This window comes from Chlorocebus sabaeus, chromosome 15 (assembly GCF_047675955.1).
Source record: "Chlorocebus sabaeus isolate Y175 chromosome 15, mChlSab1.0.hap1, whole genome shotgun sequence".
NCBI lineage: Eukaryota > Metazoa > Chordata > Mammalia > Primates > Cercopithecidae > Chlorocebus > Chlorocebus sabaeus.
The window spans coordinates 19,344,557-19,360,875 of NC_132918.1; the positions used below are offsets into that span (position 1 = coordinate 19,344,557).

At 44.8% G+C, this 16,319-nt stretch overlaps 1 protein-coding gene across 1 annotated transcript; it reads right to left on the reverse strand.

Moving 5' to 3' along the window:
* Positions 1-857: 857 nt before the first annotated feature.
* On the reverse strand, positions 858-15,969 carry CLDN11 (claudin 11). Its single transcript, XM_007972114.3, has 3 exons — positions 15,496-15,969; positions 11,531-11,695; positions 858-2,421 (listed from the first exon to the last, which is right to left on the reverse strand). Exons 1-3 carry the CDS (start codon positions 15,719-15,721, stop codon positions 2,189-2,191), a joined length of 624 nt encoding a protein of 207 aa, XP_007970305.1. The 5' UTR covers positions 15,722-15,969; the 3' UTR covers positions 858-2,188.
* Between the last annotated feature and the right edge of the window lie 350 nt (positions 15,970-16,319).

Consider the following 16,319-nt stretch of genomic DNA (forward strand, 5'->3'; position numbering starts at 1 on the left):
TGGGAGGCTGAGGCACAAGAATCGCTTGAACCCAAGGGGCAAGGGGCGGAGGTTGCAGGGGGGTGAGATCGCACCACTGCTCTCCAGCCTGGGCAACAGAGCGAGCCTTCTTCTCAAAAAAACAAACAAAAAAAGATTATGTTTTATGTATAAGTAATTTAGAAATACTTTCCAACAGGTTATAATCAAAACTACACAAATTTCTCCAAAATGGCTAGCCCAAATTAGTATTTCCAAAGAGGAAATGTTTGCCAATTATTCTACTATCAGCTAATGAAATTAGTATTTTATTTGGAAGAAGTCTGCCAAAATAGATTGTAACGTGTTTCCTTAAACCAGGCCCATAACTTGACAGAGTTTCTGGAACAGAAAACAAATAAAAATCAACTCAATGTGTCTTTGTCCAAAATGTCCAAACAGCTACATATGTATGTTTGAACGAAATGTATTTAGATATTATTACTTAGAGATCCAATAAAATAGGTTTCTTTCATTCTCCTTTGATACCTAGCCAATCAATTCCTTTACTAAGTGTTCACAGTAGATGAAGGACATTAACTGCATAATGCTGAGAACTTTGTTTCTGATTGCTGCCCATTGATCGATAATTAAAGATGCCATAAAGTCATCCCACTGAAGAAACCTAGAGAGCACGGAGGTTATGCGTTCATGACCACAAATTACCATCACGATACAGTGAATAAAATATAACTTTTTAATTATTCAAGGCAATGCAGAATTACTTGTTTTTGAAATCACTGATCTGAATACCTATAAATTACCAGTAGAGATTAATGAGATTTTTTTTTTTTAATCAGCAATGATACCTTTGGATACAACAGAAGATCAAAGGCCAGTTTTGCAGACAGTCTGTTATTTTATTGCACAGATTTCACTTAAAGAATAAAATGCACCATCAGTATTTGGAGAGTTTGGGGTCTCAGATACTGATATACCATCAGTGTTTACACCCGTAAAGCCAAATTCAACAGTACAATTTATGTTAAACAACATCACTTCAAGATGGCTAACAATGCAAATAGAGAGAAAACTAGGGGAAAGCTTTAAAAATGTGTTAGTTTGAAGCATGTGAAAATGTAGGATTAAAAACTACATCATACAAACCTGAAATCAAAAATGTTTTGTGGAACATCAGTTAAAGTTATACTCACTTGCACTGTTATTTATTGCATAAAGTCTATGTGGTTCATTTCCTTCATATTGATGAATTGAGGATTTCAGGAAAACCATGGTTATAAAAACGATCAATCTTGAAAAAGTATGTACAGATAAATGTAAAATCACAAACTAAAAAATATCCCTACCCCTGGCCCTCAGCTTACAAAAGGGAAAGTTTCCCATGGAAAGAAAGTTCCACTATTCCCCTCCCTCCCGCATCCCATGTCCCCATTGCTATCTTTTTCTGTCTCGTACAAGTAAATGACCTTGAAGGGAAGAAACAAAAGCCATCTTTATGAGGCTCCCATTGTCAGCTGTATCAGTTTGAAAAGTGTCTTGGCCGGTGCGGTGACTCACTCCTATAATCCCAACACTTTGGGAGGCCGAGGCGGGAGGATACTTTGAGTCCAGGAGTTCTAGATCAACCTGGGCAACATAGGGAGCCCTCATCTCTACAAAAAACTTGAAAATTAGCTGGGTGTAGTGTTGGACGCCTGTAGTCCCAGTTACTTGGGAGGCTGAGGCAGGAGGATCACTTGAGCCTGGGAGGTTGAGGCTACAGTGAGCCGAGATCACACCACTGCACTCCAGCCTGAGTAACAGAGTGAGGCCCTATATAAAAAAAAAAAAAGAAGTGTCTTGTATTTCTCTTCCCCACCCCCACCTAACTCAGTGATGTTTGCAAAACATTTGAAATTTAAAGAAACAAAATATATATAATATATTTTTTAATAAACAGCAAAGGAATGCCCAAGAAAAGAGCTAATAGTTGGCAACGCCATGAGAAAAAATGTATGGGCATTATCTGAGCTAGAGATTTCTTTAAAGGCAACCAAAAGATGGGGGAAAGGGAGAGAAGTTAAGACTACAAAATGCCAGACAGGATGCTTTTCTAGACCTTTGGCTTTAAGCCTGGCAGAGGAGTGGGCTTCCCCCACACTGTGACTAGCAAACCTAGGGCCCTGAGCCCAGCATCTACAGCACCTCTGTGGGCAGCCGGGCAGCCCTCTTATACATGGGCACTCTTGGCATGCGTCGGGGAGCTAGAGCCCGAAGAGTAGTAGAAACGGTTTTCACCAAAGGCCTGGGCATCTCCAGCGCAGCAGAGGATGACACAGCCACCCACGAGGCACAGCACAGCACCAATCCAGCCTGCATACAGGGAGTAGCCAAAGCTCACGATGGTGGTCTCACGGTGGGCGCACACAGGGAACCAGATGGTGGCAACAATGGCGCAGAGAGCTGGAGAGACATGGAGAGGCCGTGACTGGGCGCACCCATCACACACCAAGCACGTGGGCAGGCCCACTCACTCCACATACACACACTTGTGGCTTCCAACCAGCTCCAAAAAGCTCCATACACACGGCTCTGCTCCCTCAACACTGAACCAATATGTAGCAGTTGGCATCTGTAGAAGCAGCTGACTGCTGGGTCCTTATTTTTTTCAGCAGGTGGCAGAAATAAAATAATTCCAATGTAAAGACCTAGAAATAAGCCATTTAAGTCCAAAAAATATTTATTTGTATTTACTTGTATATCAACACTTCGTATCTAGTTATAATTCTAAAATTAATATACTTACCTAATTGTATTACAATTATCGCTTTACCTATCTATGTGTCATTGTAAGCTCTCTGAGTTCCTTGAAGGTAGGGTCCATGTCTTACTTATGTCTACCTTGGTACGAGGCAAATAGTATGTGCTCAATGTAGACCAGTTGAATGGCTGAATTATCTGAGCTATTCAAAAATGAGAAACGAGATGGCAGCCACCTCAATTTTCCACTCTATTTTCTCAGTTTGGTCAATTCACATTACAAAGATCTGGAGAAGGTATGAAATTTCTCTTGATGTGGTGAATGTTGCTAGATGAAAATGGAGTACCAGATAAAGGTTCAAGTTTGTATTACGCTGTTCACAATCACAAAATCCCAGCACACAAATGAACAGTCCTTGGAGTAGAAAAACTCACCCATTCGGGGGTCAAAATGGTAGAACTTTACTTTTGGTCTTGCACCAATCAATCTAATCTTCATTTTGGTTTTGATTTTATAGAGTAAAATAAGAAATAGCTTATATATCATGTAGTTTTTCACCTCTTTATAAGCAAAGTAACAAAACATGGGCAGGCAAGAGGCTATAAAGACTTTTTTATATTTTTTTCAAATCTCTAGACCAGCACTGTCAAATGGAGTAGCCACAAGTTATGTGGGACCACTGATCATTTGTCATGAGGCTAGTGAGATGAAGAATTGAATTTTGAATTTTCACTACTTTTAATTTAAATGGCCACATGTAGCTAGTGGCTACTGTACTGAACAACACAGCTCTAGACAAAGTAACTCCAAACCCCTTTAAGTTGAGATGGCACATTAAAGTTGGCAGACAGAAAAATAACAACAATAATAATAATAACAATGAGGTTTCCATCAACAAATTAAGAAAGAATACTGCACTGCCAGTGTGACGTTTGCCACCAGGGATACCCTTATCACTTTCAACTCAGCAAGCTTTTTTCTGATTTCTACTCATGGTGAGTGATTTTCTAACTTACTCTCTATGCCCGCAGAGAAGAAATATAATTTAACATAAGCAATCAAATCTAACAGCCTTGTATATTAGTTCTAAATGGAAAAAGGGATTGGTCTTACCCATTTTGAAAGACCTTTTAAACAGTCTCATGGCATTTGTGTTGCTCGTAACATAGATTCTTATTGGCAATAGATTAAACCACTCCCACAAGCTGGGTATAGATACACATAAAAATATATGATCTCTATCCTTAAAAAGAATAGATCTCAAGAGGAAATCAGAAGGAAGAGAGTTAATTTGAAAAGCTATGAATTGCCCAGATTGGCTTTCTAACAGCCCAAATTCACTCCATTAATTATTTATAGATTATCTAAGAAGCTAAAATTGGCCAGGCATGGTGGCTCACACCTGTAATCCCAGCACTTTGGGAGGCCAAGGTGGGCGGATCACTTGAGGTCAGGAGTTCAAGACCAGCCTGGCCAACATGGCAAAACCCCGTCTCTACTAAAAAATACAAAAATTAGCCAGGCATGGATGGTGGGTAACTGTAATCCCAGCTACTTAGGAGGCTGAGGCAGGGAGAATTGCTTGAACCCGGAAGGCAGAGGTTGCATGCAGTGAGTGGAGAGCTCACCACTGCACTCCAGCCTAGGCAACAGAGCAAGATTCTGTGTTAAAAAAAAAAAAAAAGAAGAAGAAGAAGCAGCAGCAGCAGCTAAAATCTACCCATATGCTAATGTTTCCTTTTTCTTAAAAAGTAAGCACAGTCATGCCAGCTTCTGTAATATTTTCATATGAGATACCATGAGAAGATGTATTTTCCTTCTGTGACTAGAATGTTCAAGAAGAGCACTGTGTACCTGAAACCTCCCTTTCTAGCTCAGGACTTAGGAAACCTCAGATGCAGGGGAAAGTCTTTTTCTTTCTCTTCTCTGATATGGATTCCAAATCAGGCACTCTTGGAGAATTGCTTGGCTATTATCAGAGTCTCTACTTTCAGCAAGACACAGAGAAAAATCTTTTTCTCTGTCAGAACAGGGGACTAAAATCCTCTTTTGGAGGGTTTCAGCCAGAGAGAACTACCGTAGATTTTCCATAGCATAGACAATCTACTTACACAGCCCCAAACGTCAAAAGTGGGCATTCATTTTGCTACTGGCAAAAACAGCAACCTAGCAAGGGCTTCCGAACACCCAGGCTTGTTTAGAGGAAAAAGAAGGGGAGTGAAAAGCTGAATTCTGTAGGGAAAAAAGTTTTAATTCCCAAACAACTGATATGGTTCAAGCTAACTGATCTTTCCTATAAACAATTAACTGGTCTCAAAACAACTCAGGATTCAAATCAAGTTTTATATTTTTCAACTATACTGTATTTACACATACAGCACATGTGCACACACATGCAGGAAAGCATTCCCCACATCCAATGTAAACCTAACTTTCAGGTTTAGTTTAGATTTTATAGAATAAGACAAAAAACTGCCTCTAAATTCATTTAATTGTTCCCTTAAGCAAATAATAAAACAAGATTATCTTGTTTTAAACACAGGGAAATAATCAGGCTCAATATCCCAAAAGTAACCATCAGTCTTGGTTTTGACTATTTTAGGGATTTTGTTAGGTTTTATTCCAATATAAATCATTAGAAAAAGGGAAAAATCAGAAAAAGGTCTAAACATTTCATACAATGAACCTCTATAGGGATGGATGAGTGAACGGGGGAACGAATGGATGGATGGATGAGAAGTAGTCTCATTTCAATTCTACCTTTCACTTCATACACACCAAAACTGAGGTCCAAAGTCATAAAATCTTACTGTGAGTTTAACACACTTAAAGTCGCAAGCTCATCACTGACCTCATTAAAGATTTCCTTCTCTTATAATTCACACGAAACAAGGCAAATGAGTGCCAACAGGCTCTTTACTTCCTAGGAGACAAATGAACCCTGGGTGGAATTCCTGTGGCTCTCAAAGATGAATCACATCAAAACCACTAAAAAATGACAGACTACCACACAACATGAAAGGAAATGAGAGGCTCACTGAAAACAGTGACCTCCAATTGAACTCAAATGAAAAATGTTTAAAAACTAAAATAGGAGAATTTACTCAATTTCAGCAATGGTTTCAAGGAAGAAAGGGATATGTTTTGTCCAGTAAAGTTAAAAACGCAAGTCAAATCATTACGTAACTTAAAAACGTGTGAAATAGTAATAGAACTGGCCAAAAAAAATTGCCTTTCTTAAAGACATAGAAGGTCTGATAGATTTATTTTTATTTGCAAACCCAAAAAGATGAGTTTGGAATGGTTCTCTCTGTCATTTGGGAAAAATAAAGAAAATGTTTTTCTAAAAAGTCAGTTACCTGTAAGGTCAAGAAAATTGAAGAAAGATAAAGGAAATTTTTGTTATTTTTCTTTTTACATCATCAGAATATATTTTTAAATTAAATCTCTAAAAACAAGACAGTAATTTTAGCACTCAGATTTTTCAGTCTTTCTCCTCTTCTACCTTCAGAAGATGCAACAGTTAACTACACAAGGTGGGGGGGTACCATTTGTTGTTGGAGAATAGAAAGTAAAACTGAGGTATATTCTTAGCTAAAAATGAGAAGGAGGAGAAGGAGGAAGAGAAGGAGAGAGAAAGGGAAGGGAGAAGAAAGCTTCACTATGTAAAGACAGATATATCTAAACCTAGTCCTCTCATAAGTAGAATTCCTTGCTCTTCAAAGAATAAAATTGTTTGCCTCTTTTGAGAACAAGTTTCAAATAATGCAATACAGTACATTATTGAATTGATAAGATATGCCTTGTTAAAAACTAAGAAAGATGGTGACATGACCAAACGGAAAATATTTGAGAAGTCCATTTTAAAGCAATGAAATGTAAGTGTGGCCTTTAATCTCTTTAGAGATGAGATGACACATGGTAATATATGGAGTTAAACAAACACAAAGTTAAAAAAAATCAATATAGGTGTGTTTGACTTTGGAGGTAACAACTGAGAGACAGACAGACAGACAAAGAGACAGAGAAAGACAAGGTCAGTGGGCACTGACATTTCTTCCTCCTTCCAATAAACCTACTTTTTTTTTTTTTTTTTTTGGATAGGGTCTCTGTCACCCAGGCTGGAGGGCAGTGGTGCAATCTCAACTCACTGCAGCCTCGTTCTCCTGAGCATCGATCCTCAGCCTCCTGAGTAGCTGGAATCACAGGGGCACACCACCAGGCTGGCCTAACTTTTGTATTTTTAGTAGGGAGTTTTGCCATGTTGGCCAGGCTGGTCTCAAACTCCTGGGCTCAAGCAATCTGCCCATGTTACCCTTCCAAAGTGCTAGATTACAGGTGTGAAATACCACGCCTAGCCCCAATGAACCTTTTTTCATGCTTTGTCACTTTCCACTGAAAGGCCTTTTTTTTTTTTTTTTTTTTTTTTTGAGACAGTCTCACTCTGTCGCCCAGGCTGGAGTGCAGTGGCATGATCTCAGCTCACTGCAAACTCCACCACGTGGGTTCAAGCAATTCTTGTGCCTCAGCCTCCCAAGTAGCTGGGATTACAGGCGCCTGCCATACCTGGCTAATTTTTGTATTTTGTGTTTTTTGGTTGGTTTTTCTTGTTTTCTGTTTTTTGAGATGGAGTTTCACTCTTGTTGCCCAGGCTGGAGTGCAATGGCGCGATCTCAGCTCACCGCAACCTCTGCCTGCTGGGTTCAGGTGATTCTCCTGCCTCAGCCTCCCGAGTAGCTGGGAATGCAGGCGTTGCCACCATGCCCAGCTAATTTTATATTTTAAGTAGAGACAGGGTTTCTCCATGTTGGTCAGGCTGGTTTCGAACTCCTGACCTCAGGTGATCCACCCACCTCAGCCTCCCAAAATGCTGGGTTTACAGGCGTGAGCCACCACGCCCAACCCTGAAAGAACTTTCAAAAGCACCATTTCTAGCACAAAGCAAAATTTTCATTAAAGTCATTTAAATTATTCTGACTTCTTACATTAGTAATAGCAAAAAAAAAAAAAAAAAAAAAAAAAAAAAACTTCCTTGATATGCTAAGATTTCCTTTAAAAAATCTGAAGACTGGAAGAAATGGAGAAGTGGAAAGATGAAGCATGTATTACAGTCATGAGTTGATCACTGTTGAGGAGGTTGGGTTCACAGGGGTTTATTATACTATTCCTCTACTTTTACATAGGTCTGATATTTTCCACAATAAAAATGTTCTTAAAGACCTTCTTGGCCGGGTGCGGTGGCTTACGGCTCAGGAGTTTGAGACTGGCATGGTGGCACATGCCAGTAATCCCAGCTAGTCGGGAGCCTGAGGCAGGAGAATCGCTTGAACCTGCGTGGCAGAAGTTGCAGTGAGCCAAGATTGCGCCACTGCACTCTAGCCTGGGCAACAGAGCAAAGCTCCATCTCAAAAAATAAAAAAATAAAAATAAAAATAAGGAAATTAGACATGATTGGGAGAATACCCAGCTGCTCTCTGGGTATTTTTTTAACCAGCTAACCAACAATAACAAAAATAATAGCAACCATTTATTGAGAACTTACTATGTGCCAGATCCCATGCTAAATAATTTTCACACATCACTTCACTGTTTTTACTAACTTGAGAAGCAGGCGTTATTGTTCCCATTTTATGGAAGGGACCAGAGACATTAAGGAACTGCCCTAGTTCACACAGCCAGAAAGTAGTAGATTCCAGATTAAGCACAGTTGGATCGGATTCCAACTGATAAGATCAAACAATTCAGGGCATAGGCACCTCCTGCCTTGGCAGGAACTCTTAAAAAGCCACAAACAGATTAGCCTCAAATCCACCACAGATCTGAGAGCCTGCTGCTCCTGCGCCACTCATCTGGCTTTAGAAGCAACTGACTTCTATTTCTTCCTCCACAGCAGGAACCAAATCCTCACACCATTAAACGTAACTGCTGAGAAGATAACGGTGTACAACACACATAATTTTTTTAAGGTTTCACAAAAATAATTACAGATTTTCAGGGTCAGGAAAAACAGATTTTAATTAGCAGTGTTCACAGTTCCCATACCAGGACTAGCTGTGATACTGTGTCCAGTTCCCAGGCCCCTGAACTCCAGGGGATGCCTCATCTTCTTTGGTCGAATGAGGTTTTCGCTCAGCCCCATTCAGTGACCCTGAGGACCCTGCCCAGGCCTAGCGCTGGCTTCTCTGAGGGAGTGACAGAAAACAGTGCAGAGGAACACAAAGGGAGCCTTCACTCCCCGTGCTCCTCCCACCACTGCCAACAGGGGAAACAAGGCCCTTGGGGCTCCGTGGTGAGAAGACCTAGAGGAGATCAGCAGGTGCCACGCCGGAGACAATGAGCTTTACATTTCCAGAGCTAGCTCGTTCTAGTCAAAACAACATCCAACCCACAGGCAGTGGTGACCCACTGAGAAATAAATCTGGATAGGAGCAAAGGCAGACAATATCGGAAATGCAAGGCCGTAAAAGTGCAATGAGGGGACTCCGGTGAGTGTCCGGAAACGGGCAGCCTCCTTGGGTGGGGTCAGATCCCTCAATGTCCTGCCTGCCCCATAGTTTCACTCCAGACAGGCAAACAGGGACTGAGGTACTCACCCACTCCCCAGCCCCACATCACTTTCTTCCTCTGTGATTCTGACTATCTATATAAACCCACTTTTAGAAGACAAAGAAAAACAAATTCAGCTAGGAAGTTTCAAACCACCAGCTGCTTTTTCCTTCAATATCCCTGATTATTCAACTAAACAATTCTGTTGTATTTAGGGTTTTTTTTTTAACTATCTATGTATACTTTGCTTTTATCCCTCTATTTTCCAGGGTTTGTGTGTTTTAGTGTGTTCTCTTACTTGTGGATACCTGTGACACTCATATGGAAGGCCAGAATTTCTAAACATGAGCACCCAACACAACAGACCCATCTTTTGGCTCTGCCATCCTCAGAGCCCAATAGAACCTTCTGGGGCTTCTGTGAGAATGTGAGGAAAGTAACAAACAGCAAGTGTCTAGAAGGGTTTCACCTGGATTCTGCAAATCCAGTTTACTTGTGGAGCTTTGACTTTCCTGTTGGAAAGGGAGTCGGACACACAGATCTGACCTCCATAGAGCAGGGCAAGAGGGGGCCCCTGTAAGTCAGATAAAGCACCAGATGCTGGTATGTGTTCTGTGTGATACTGGCACACAAATTCTTTGTGGCTGGAACCAAAATTTCCACATTCAGATTTTTCTCTGGAAATTACAGTGGTCTTTTCACTCCTGTTAACACATACACACACACACACACACACACACACACACACACACACACCTGTGGCTTCACAAGAACCTGCAAACCTCCGTCCCTTTGCAATCCTGGAAAATGGTGCCCCGCCTCTCATGTCCCCTCACCTTACTGGTATCATTGTGAGTGTGAGGCCTCCAGATGGGAGGTACCCACCACTAAGTGGTGTCAATCCGCACAGAATCCTGATGCCTATTCTTACTCCTCAAATTAATCATCTGATATGCCAATCTGGGGATATGAATTCCTTGTTTCAGAAGAACATGATTTTATATCTAACCCATACCCAGACTAATTTCTTCTCACTGATACGTGCACTCTGCAACAAGAGTTGTTCTTAAAATTCATATCGTCTATTAGGATTTAGAATGTGCTGATGAAACTAGCATCTGAGGGGGAAAAAAATGGAGAGAAACGAAATCACTGACGAGAGTAGAGCTAGAAGGACCCTCCATAGGTTGTTAAATGAAGCCCTCTATGTGCAGGTATAATCAGCAAAATCAAATGAGCACAGGCCATTTCCTGTCCCCGGACTGTCCCTCCCCTCAATTCATGACCAGCCCACCTTCTCTTCAAGTCTCAGGGCTTATTGCTGGGTTCTTCTGCTCTGGAAACTCATCCAGTCCGGGTTAGGTGTCTTCCTATGTGTATACACAGCCTATATACCTTTTCTACATGAACACATACCATATTCTATTGAGGTGTCTAAGTACACCCAAAGCAAAGACGGCCTATTTTCCCCGGGATGGAGCCATCACCTGGTGGTCTAACCACCCTCAACTCCTGACTTTTCTCTTGCCCTCCTCTTTACTTTTTTCTTTCTTTTTCTTTTTTTTTTTGGAGTTGCACTCTGTCAGCCAGGCTGGAATGCAATAGCGCAATCTAAGCTCACCGCAACCTCTGCCTCCTGGGTTCAAATGATTCTTCTGCCTCACCCCCCCACCGAGTAGCTGGGATTACAGGCGTGCACCACCATACCTGGCTAGTTTTTGTATTTTTAGTAGAGATGAGGTTTCACCATGTTGGCCAGGCTGGTCTTGAACTTCCAACCTCAGGTGATTCGCCCACCTTGGCCTCCTTCTTTATTAACTGAGTTTCTCAGTCTTGCCTGCACATAAGCATCACCTGGGAAGCTTTCAAAAAATATCTTTGCCTGGCCTGATGCCCAGAAAATTCTGATTCGATTGATCTGCTTTGGGACCTGGGCATAGGTGTTCAAAAAGGATTCCACTGTGAAGACTGGAAGGCTTCCGTCTTTCAGGTCTTTTCCTTAGGTATTTCCTACCTTCAAAATCCTCTTTCTCTTTCTGTTTTTAAACTTATCTTCATGTTCAGTGACTCCCAGAGACATTACTTAGCCCTCTATGTAAACTGCCCATAAAATACAAAGGGATACAGATTGTGGGGGTCCATCCCCCACTGGGTTCACTTGGCTTCCTTTCACATTTCTCTTGAACTTGAGAAGGCAGCAACCACAAGATCTGAGATTCATCAGGCTCCCTCATAGGTGGGGTACCATTGAGAAAGCTGTCTTACCCAGCAGAATGAGCAAAACACCAGCCAGCTGGGCCCGCCTGTACTTAGCCACACCGGGCTCATGGCCCATCCGGATGAAGGGAAGAACAGTCAGCAGCAGTAAAATGGCTGGCAGACCCAGGACTGAGGCAGCAATCATCAGGGCACGGCAGGCCTGCACATAGCCTGGGAACAAGAGAGCAGATGGGAAAAGTTAGACCACGGGGTTCTCTTGCTTCCTGAGTCCTGCCTTAGGGAAATTCAGCATCATCTCCCTTCCTCCCTCTTGGCCCATTCCAGGACTTGGAAGGTGCTAGTATTGTCCAAGGTCACTAAGCACTTTTCAACTTTTAAAACAACTCAGCAAGAAAAAAGGGGGCTGGAGAGACTAAATGGGGGCCCCTGGTTTAGGCCACTTGGCCAAGTTTCCAGGATGGAGGGGCCAAGAGTCCATTTACATTATTACATCCCCATGAGAAAGTTCAGATGAAAACTCAAATCTCCCAAGAATCATTCTGTGAGGGCCAAGTCACTTAACCATGATGTCTTACTTTCCACATCTATAAAGTAACAATAGGCCAGGCACGGTGGCTCACACCTATAATCCCAGCACTTTGGGAGGCCAAGGCAGGTGAATCCTCTGAGGTCAGGAGTTCAAGACCAGCCTGGCCAACATGGCAAAACTCCATCTCTACTAAAAATACAAAAATTAGCCTGGTGTGGTGGTGTGCGCCTGTAGTCCCAGTTACTCAGGGAGGCTGAGGCAGGAGAATCGCTTGAACCTGGGAGGCGGAGGTTGCAGTGAGCTGAGATAGAGCCACTGCACTCCAGCCTGGGTGACAGAGCAGGACTCTTTCTCAAAATAAATAAATAAATAAAGTATTGATAATAATGTAATAGTACCTGCATCTCTCTAATAGAATTCTACCGAAGATTACGTTAGTTAATTTATGCAGTGCTTAAAACGGTGCCTATACCAAATCCTCAAAAAAGGTTAATTGTTATCATTGGTGTTCTTTGTCTGTCTCAGTGCAGTGCTTTCATCTCCAGGTGTCCTAGGTGATTTTCTCCTAACCACGTGCTTTCATTCACATTGGCTGTGGCCCTAACCCAGACTAAGCTAAAATTCAGGCTTCCTCTCTTTGCTGTCTCCCCAGAGGCTGCTGTCCTCATGGATCCTGCCCCTAAATGGTTGGGTGCCATCTGCTTCCCCCACAGTACCCTGGGCATCCTTCCTCAGCTGTCCATCATTGCTTAAAAGGCATCTCTCCAGCCCTCAGGGCTCCTGGATGGCAGACACCTGCCTTGGTATTCATGGAGTTAACACAGTGCCCACAACAGATCATGGAAACAATTGCAAATCAAGGAATAAGAGAACTAAAAAATAGAAGAGTAGAGAAAAACTACATGAACTTTATCCTGTCAAGTAAAATGCCAAGTAAAAACTTTATTAAGAAACAGATTACAATATGTGTCATATTTATTTAGAATAACTCTGACAAGACACTGGGAGAATTTCACAGACAAATTTGTTTCACTTTTAAATGTAATGTTTCTCATTAAAACTCTCCCTCCTCTTAAAAAAGTGGGGGGCGCATTTATTACTTTCCCTTCTTTGCTCAGAAGGAACTAGTACTAGCGGCCTGGGTGAGGCAGAGTTCATAGCAAAGCCAGGAAACTTGCCCGACATCTGCCTCACACACCAGGACCCTCATGTGCACAAAGTCCTAACTTCAACGCTGTCCCTTAGCAAGGTACGTTTTGCCAGAATTCGGGCTTCACAAGGGCCCTCTTCCAGCACTGCCCATCTCAGCTCCTTCAGAATTAAAGATAATCAGTCAAGTGTCTACTGACTTGAAGATCTCCAGAAAGGAGCTCCAGGAAGTCTGAGGCCCATCCCCTGACCCAGCCATCTGCCCCTGCAGCTTGTAGAGAGCCAGCACCCACACAAAGGAGGCAGTCAACTGGCAATGCAGGTTCTGAAATCCACGGCACTGGCTGTCCACATGCTACAGTGCCAAGGCCATGTCCGGACACGAAAAGATAGGGACTGAGGACTGTTACTGCCTCCACCCAAAGTGTGACGGAGAGGGAAGGCAGGAAGGACTAGCACCGCCCCCCACTCCCCCAATATGCACTCCCCTCTGGAGGATGGCCTTTGTTCTCTGAAAACAAACCACTTGGCATTGAATGCTCAGTAAAGTTAATTTCAGGAGAAGGAAGCAAAGGTAATTTTATGCTTCAAAGATCCCTACAAATCCCATGCCCAGCTTTTAATAAAATACTATAACTACCATTCATGAAGCGTCTACTATCTCAAAGGAGATTACATTTCTTATCTCATTTAATCCTCAAATAATCGTGAAAGATGGGTGGTTAATCTGATTTTAACTTTTTCAAAAGAAGACAACCGTGGTTCACTGATGCTAGCAATTTGTTCCCCGTCACCCAGATGGTGAGTCCTGGATCCCGGAGGCTGCCCTGGGTCTGCCAACACCAGCATTAGCCAAAGCTGAGTCTAGATCTGGGTTTGTTGACCTCTGGCCTTCTGAAAGTTCAAAATGAAGTAAAGGATAGCGTAAGGCAAGCCAGGCAAGCACTGCCCGCAGCTATTGTGTGCCAGAGGCCATGCCAGGTCCAGAAGAGGAAGCAAAGAGAATTAACAGGACGGCATCTCTATCTTCAAGGGATTTAAAACGTAGTGGGAGAACTTCACTCACGAACAATCAACAAAAAACAAGATAAAATGTGCCTTTGTGGGGATAAGAGCCAAGTACTAGGCAGCAAGGAGGGAGGGATTCAGATTCCGACTGCGAAGACTGGAAATAGGGGGTGCTTGGAGGAGGCTTAAGGGGCGAGCAGAGTCTTTTATCTGACTGGCGGCTTCAGGAACAAGTTTCTCCCCATCTTGAGGAAACCGGGAAAATCCTTTAAGTGAGCACAATCCACGAAGGCTGGGGAACAGAAGCCCACCTTGTAGAGACCAGGATAAGGACATGCCTTTGGGGCAGGACAGAGATTCCAGCAGAAAACCAAGGGGGTGCCCCCGACCTCGCCATTGCCCAGCTGGCTCGTGGTTTGAATCTGAATTGAGACTGTCGCCCAGAATGTTTCCACAGGACACAGGTGAAGATGTGGCCCCTGGCCCGCGCTAGGCTGTCAATTTTTAGCTCCCCTTTCCACTCTGAGGCACGCTGGAGGGGTGGCGGCGAGCGACCCTCGGCGGCGCGCTCCGTGTCTCCCCAGTGGAGTCCGCCCTCCGAGGAGCCCCTGCTCGTCCCTATCCAACCCAGCGGCGCGGAGCGGGAACCGGCGTCACCGCAGCCCCGCGGTCTGACGCGCCCACAGCAGGGGCGGGGGCAGCGGAGACGGCCCTGGGCACATGCGGGAACCAACCTGTCATTTCCCAAACCAGGCAGCCCAGAGCGCCTTGGACGTGAATCGCTCAGCGGCTGGGCGGACAGAGCTAGGAGGGCTCTAACCTGGCTGGGGCGCTTCTCCCATCCTATGAGGACCGGGAAACTCAGCCTAAGCCGGTTCGATTCTCCTGTCCGCTTGTGTTACACGCTCCTTCTCACCTCTGCGGGCGGAATCTAACGCGAAGGCTCGGCGCCCCGGGGAAGGCCTGGCGGGAGCGGGAAGGACTTTGGGAAGCCGACGGTGGAAGGATGCGGGCTGGGGCCGCAGTAATTAATACGGACTCAGTTCCTATTATGTGTTCCGGTTTGTTCATTCTCAAGGGGACTCGGCCAGTGTTACCACCGGCCACACTGCCACTGTTACCCCAAATTCCAGATAAGAATACTGAGGCCTAGAGAAGTTAAGTTCCGGGGTGCCTAATTCTTCTACAAGGTGGGACTAGGGATGTCAAAAACGTACCCAAAGATCTTCAAGCCCCCAAAATGTCTCTGTGACCGCCGTCTAATATCCCGCTCTTTACCCAGAGGATAAGGATTGGGGAGCCTCCGCCAAGCTCGTGTCCTTACCCGGCAGGATGAGGATGTCCACCAGGGGCTTGCAGTGGTACAGCCCCGTGGCCATGACGCAGTCGGCCCACAGCCCCTTGGAGCCCAGCTCATCCAGCTTGCGGCAGGTGGGGATGGTGTAGCCGCAGGTCACCACCCAGTCATTGGTGGAGGTGGTCACGATGACGCCGATCCAGCCCACGAAGCTCGTGACGAAGCCCACCACCTGCAGGCACGTGGCCACCATCGTGCGCGCCAGTTTGTCCCCGTGTCTCGCCCCTCACGGCTGTGCCTGGGCCCGGGCTGGACAGTGCCTGCCCAGATACGTCTCCCACGCTCGCGAGTCGCTGGAGGGCGACGGCCCGAGGCGGGACACTGGAGGCGGAGGTCGGCGCGGGAGGCTGTGAGCTCAGCGGCGAAGGGCTCACGGCCGGGACAGCAGCGCTGCTGGGCAGCGTGCCCCCGCCCCCTCTTTAAGCCCCGCGGCTCGGGCCGGCGAACACCAATCGGCTGCAGCCCCGGGGCCCGCCGGCCAATCGCGGGGCGGGGCCGGGAGGGGAGGGTGAAGGGGAGCAGAGCAACCCCAGGGGGTCCATTGGGCCGCCCCGCCCCGTCCGCAGCGCAGTCCCGCGATGCAAAGTAAAACAATTCCATCCAGGTCCAAAGAAACGTAGAGCGCAAAGAGGGCGTGCGTTTGTCGAGAGTTCTGTTCTGCTGCGACTGGTTTCTTTTCTTATAGCCCCTCTCTCCTCTCAGTCTCTGGGTCTCCCTTCCGCTCCGACCCTCCTCAGTTCCTCCCTGTTCGCTCTTTCTTCCCTGCTGAGAGCACTGCAAGGGCGCTCGAT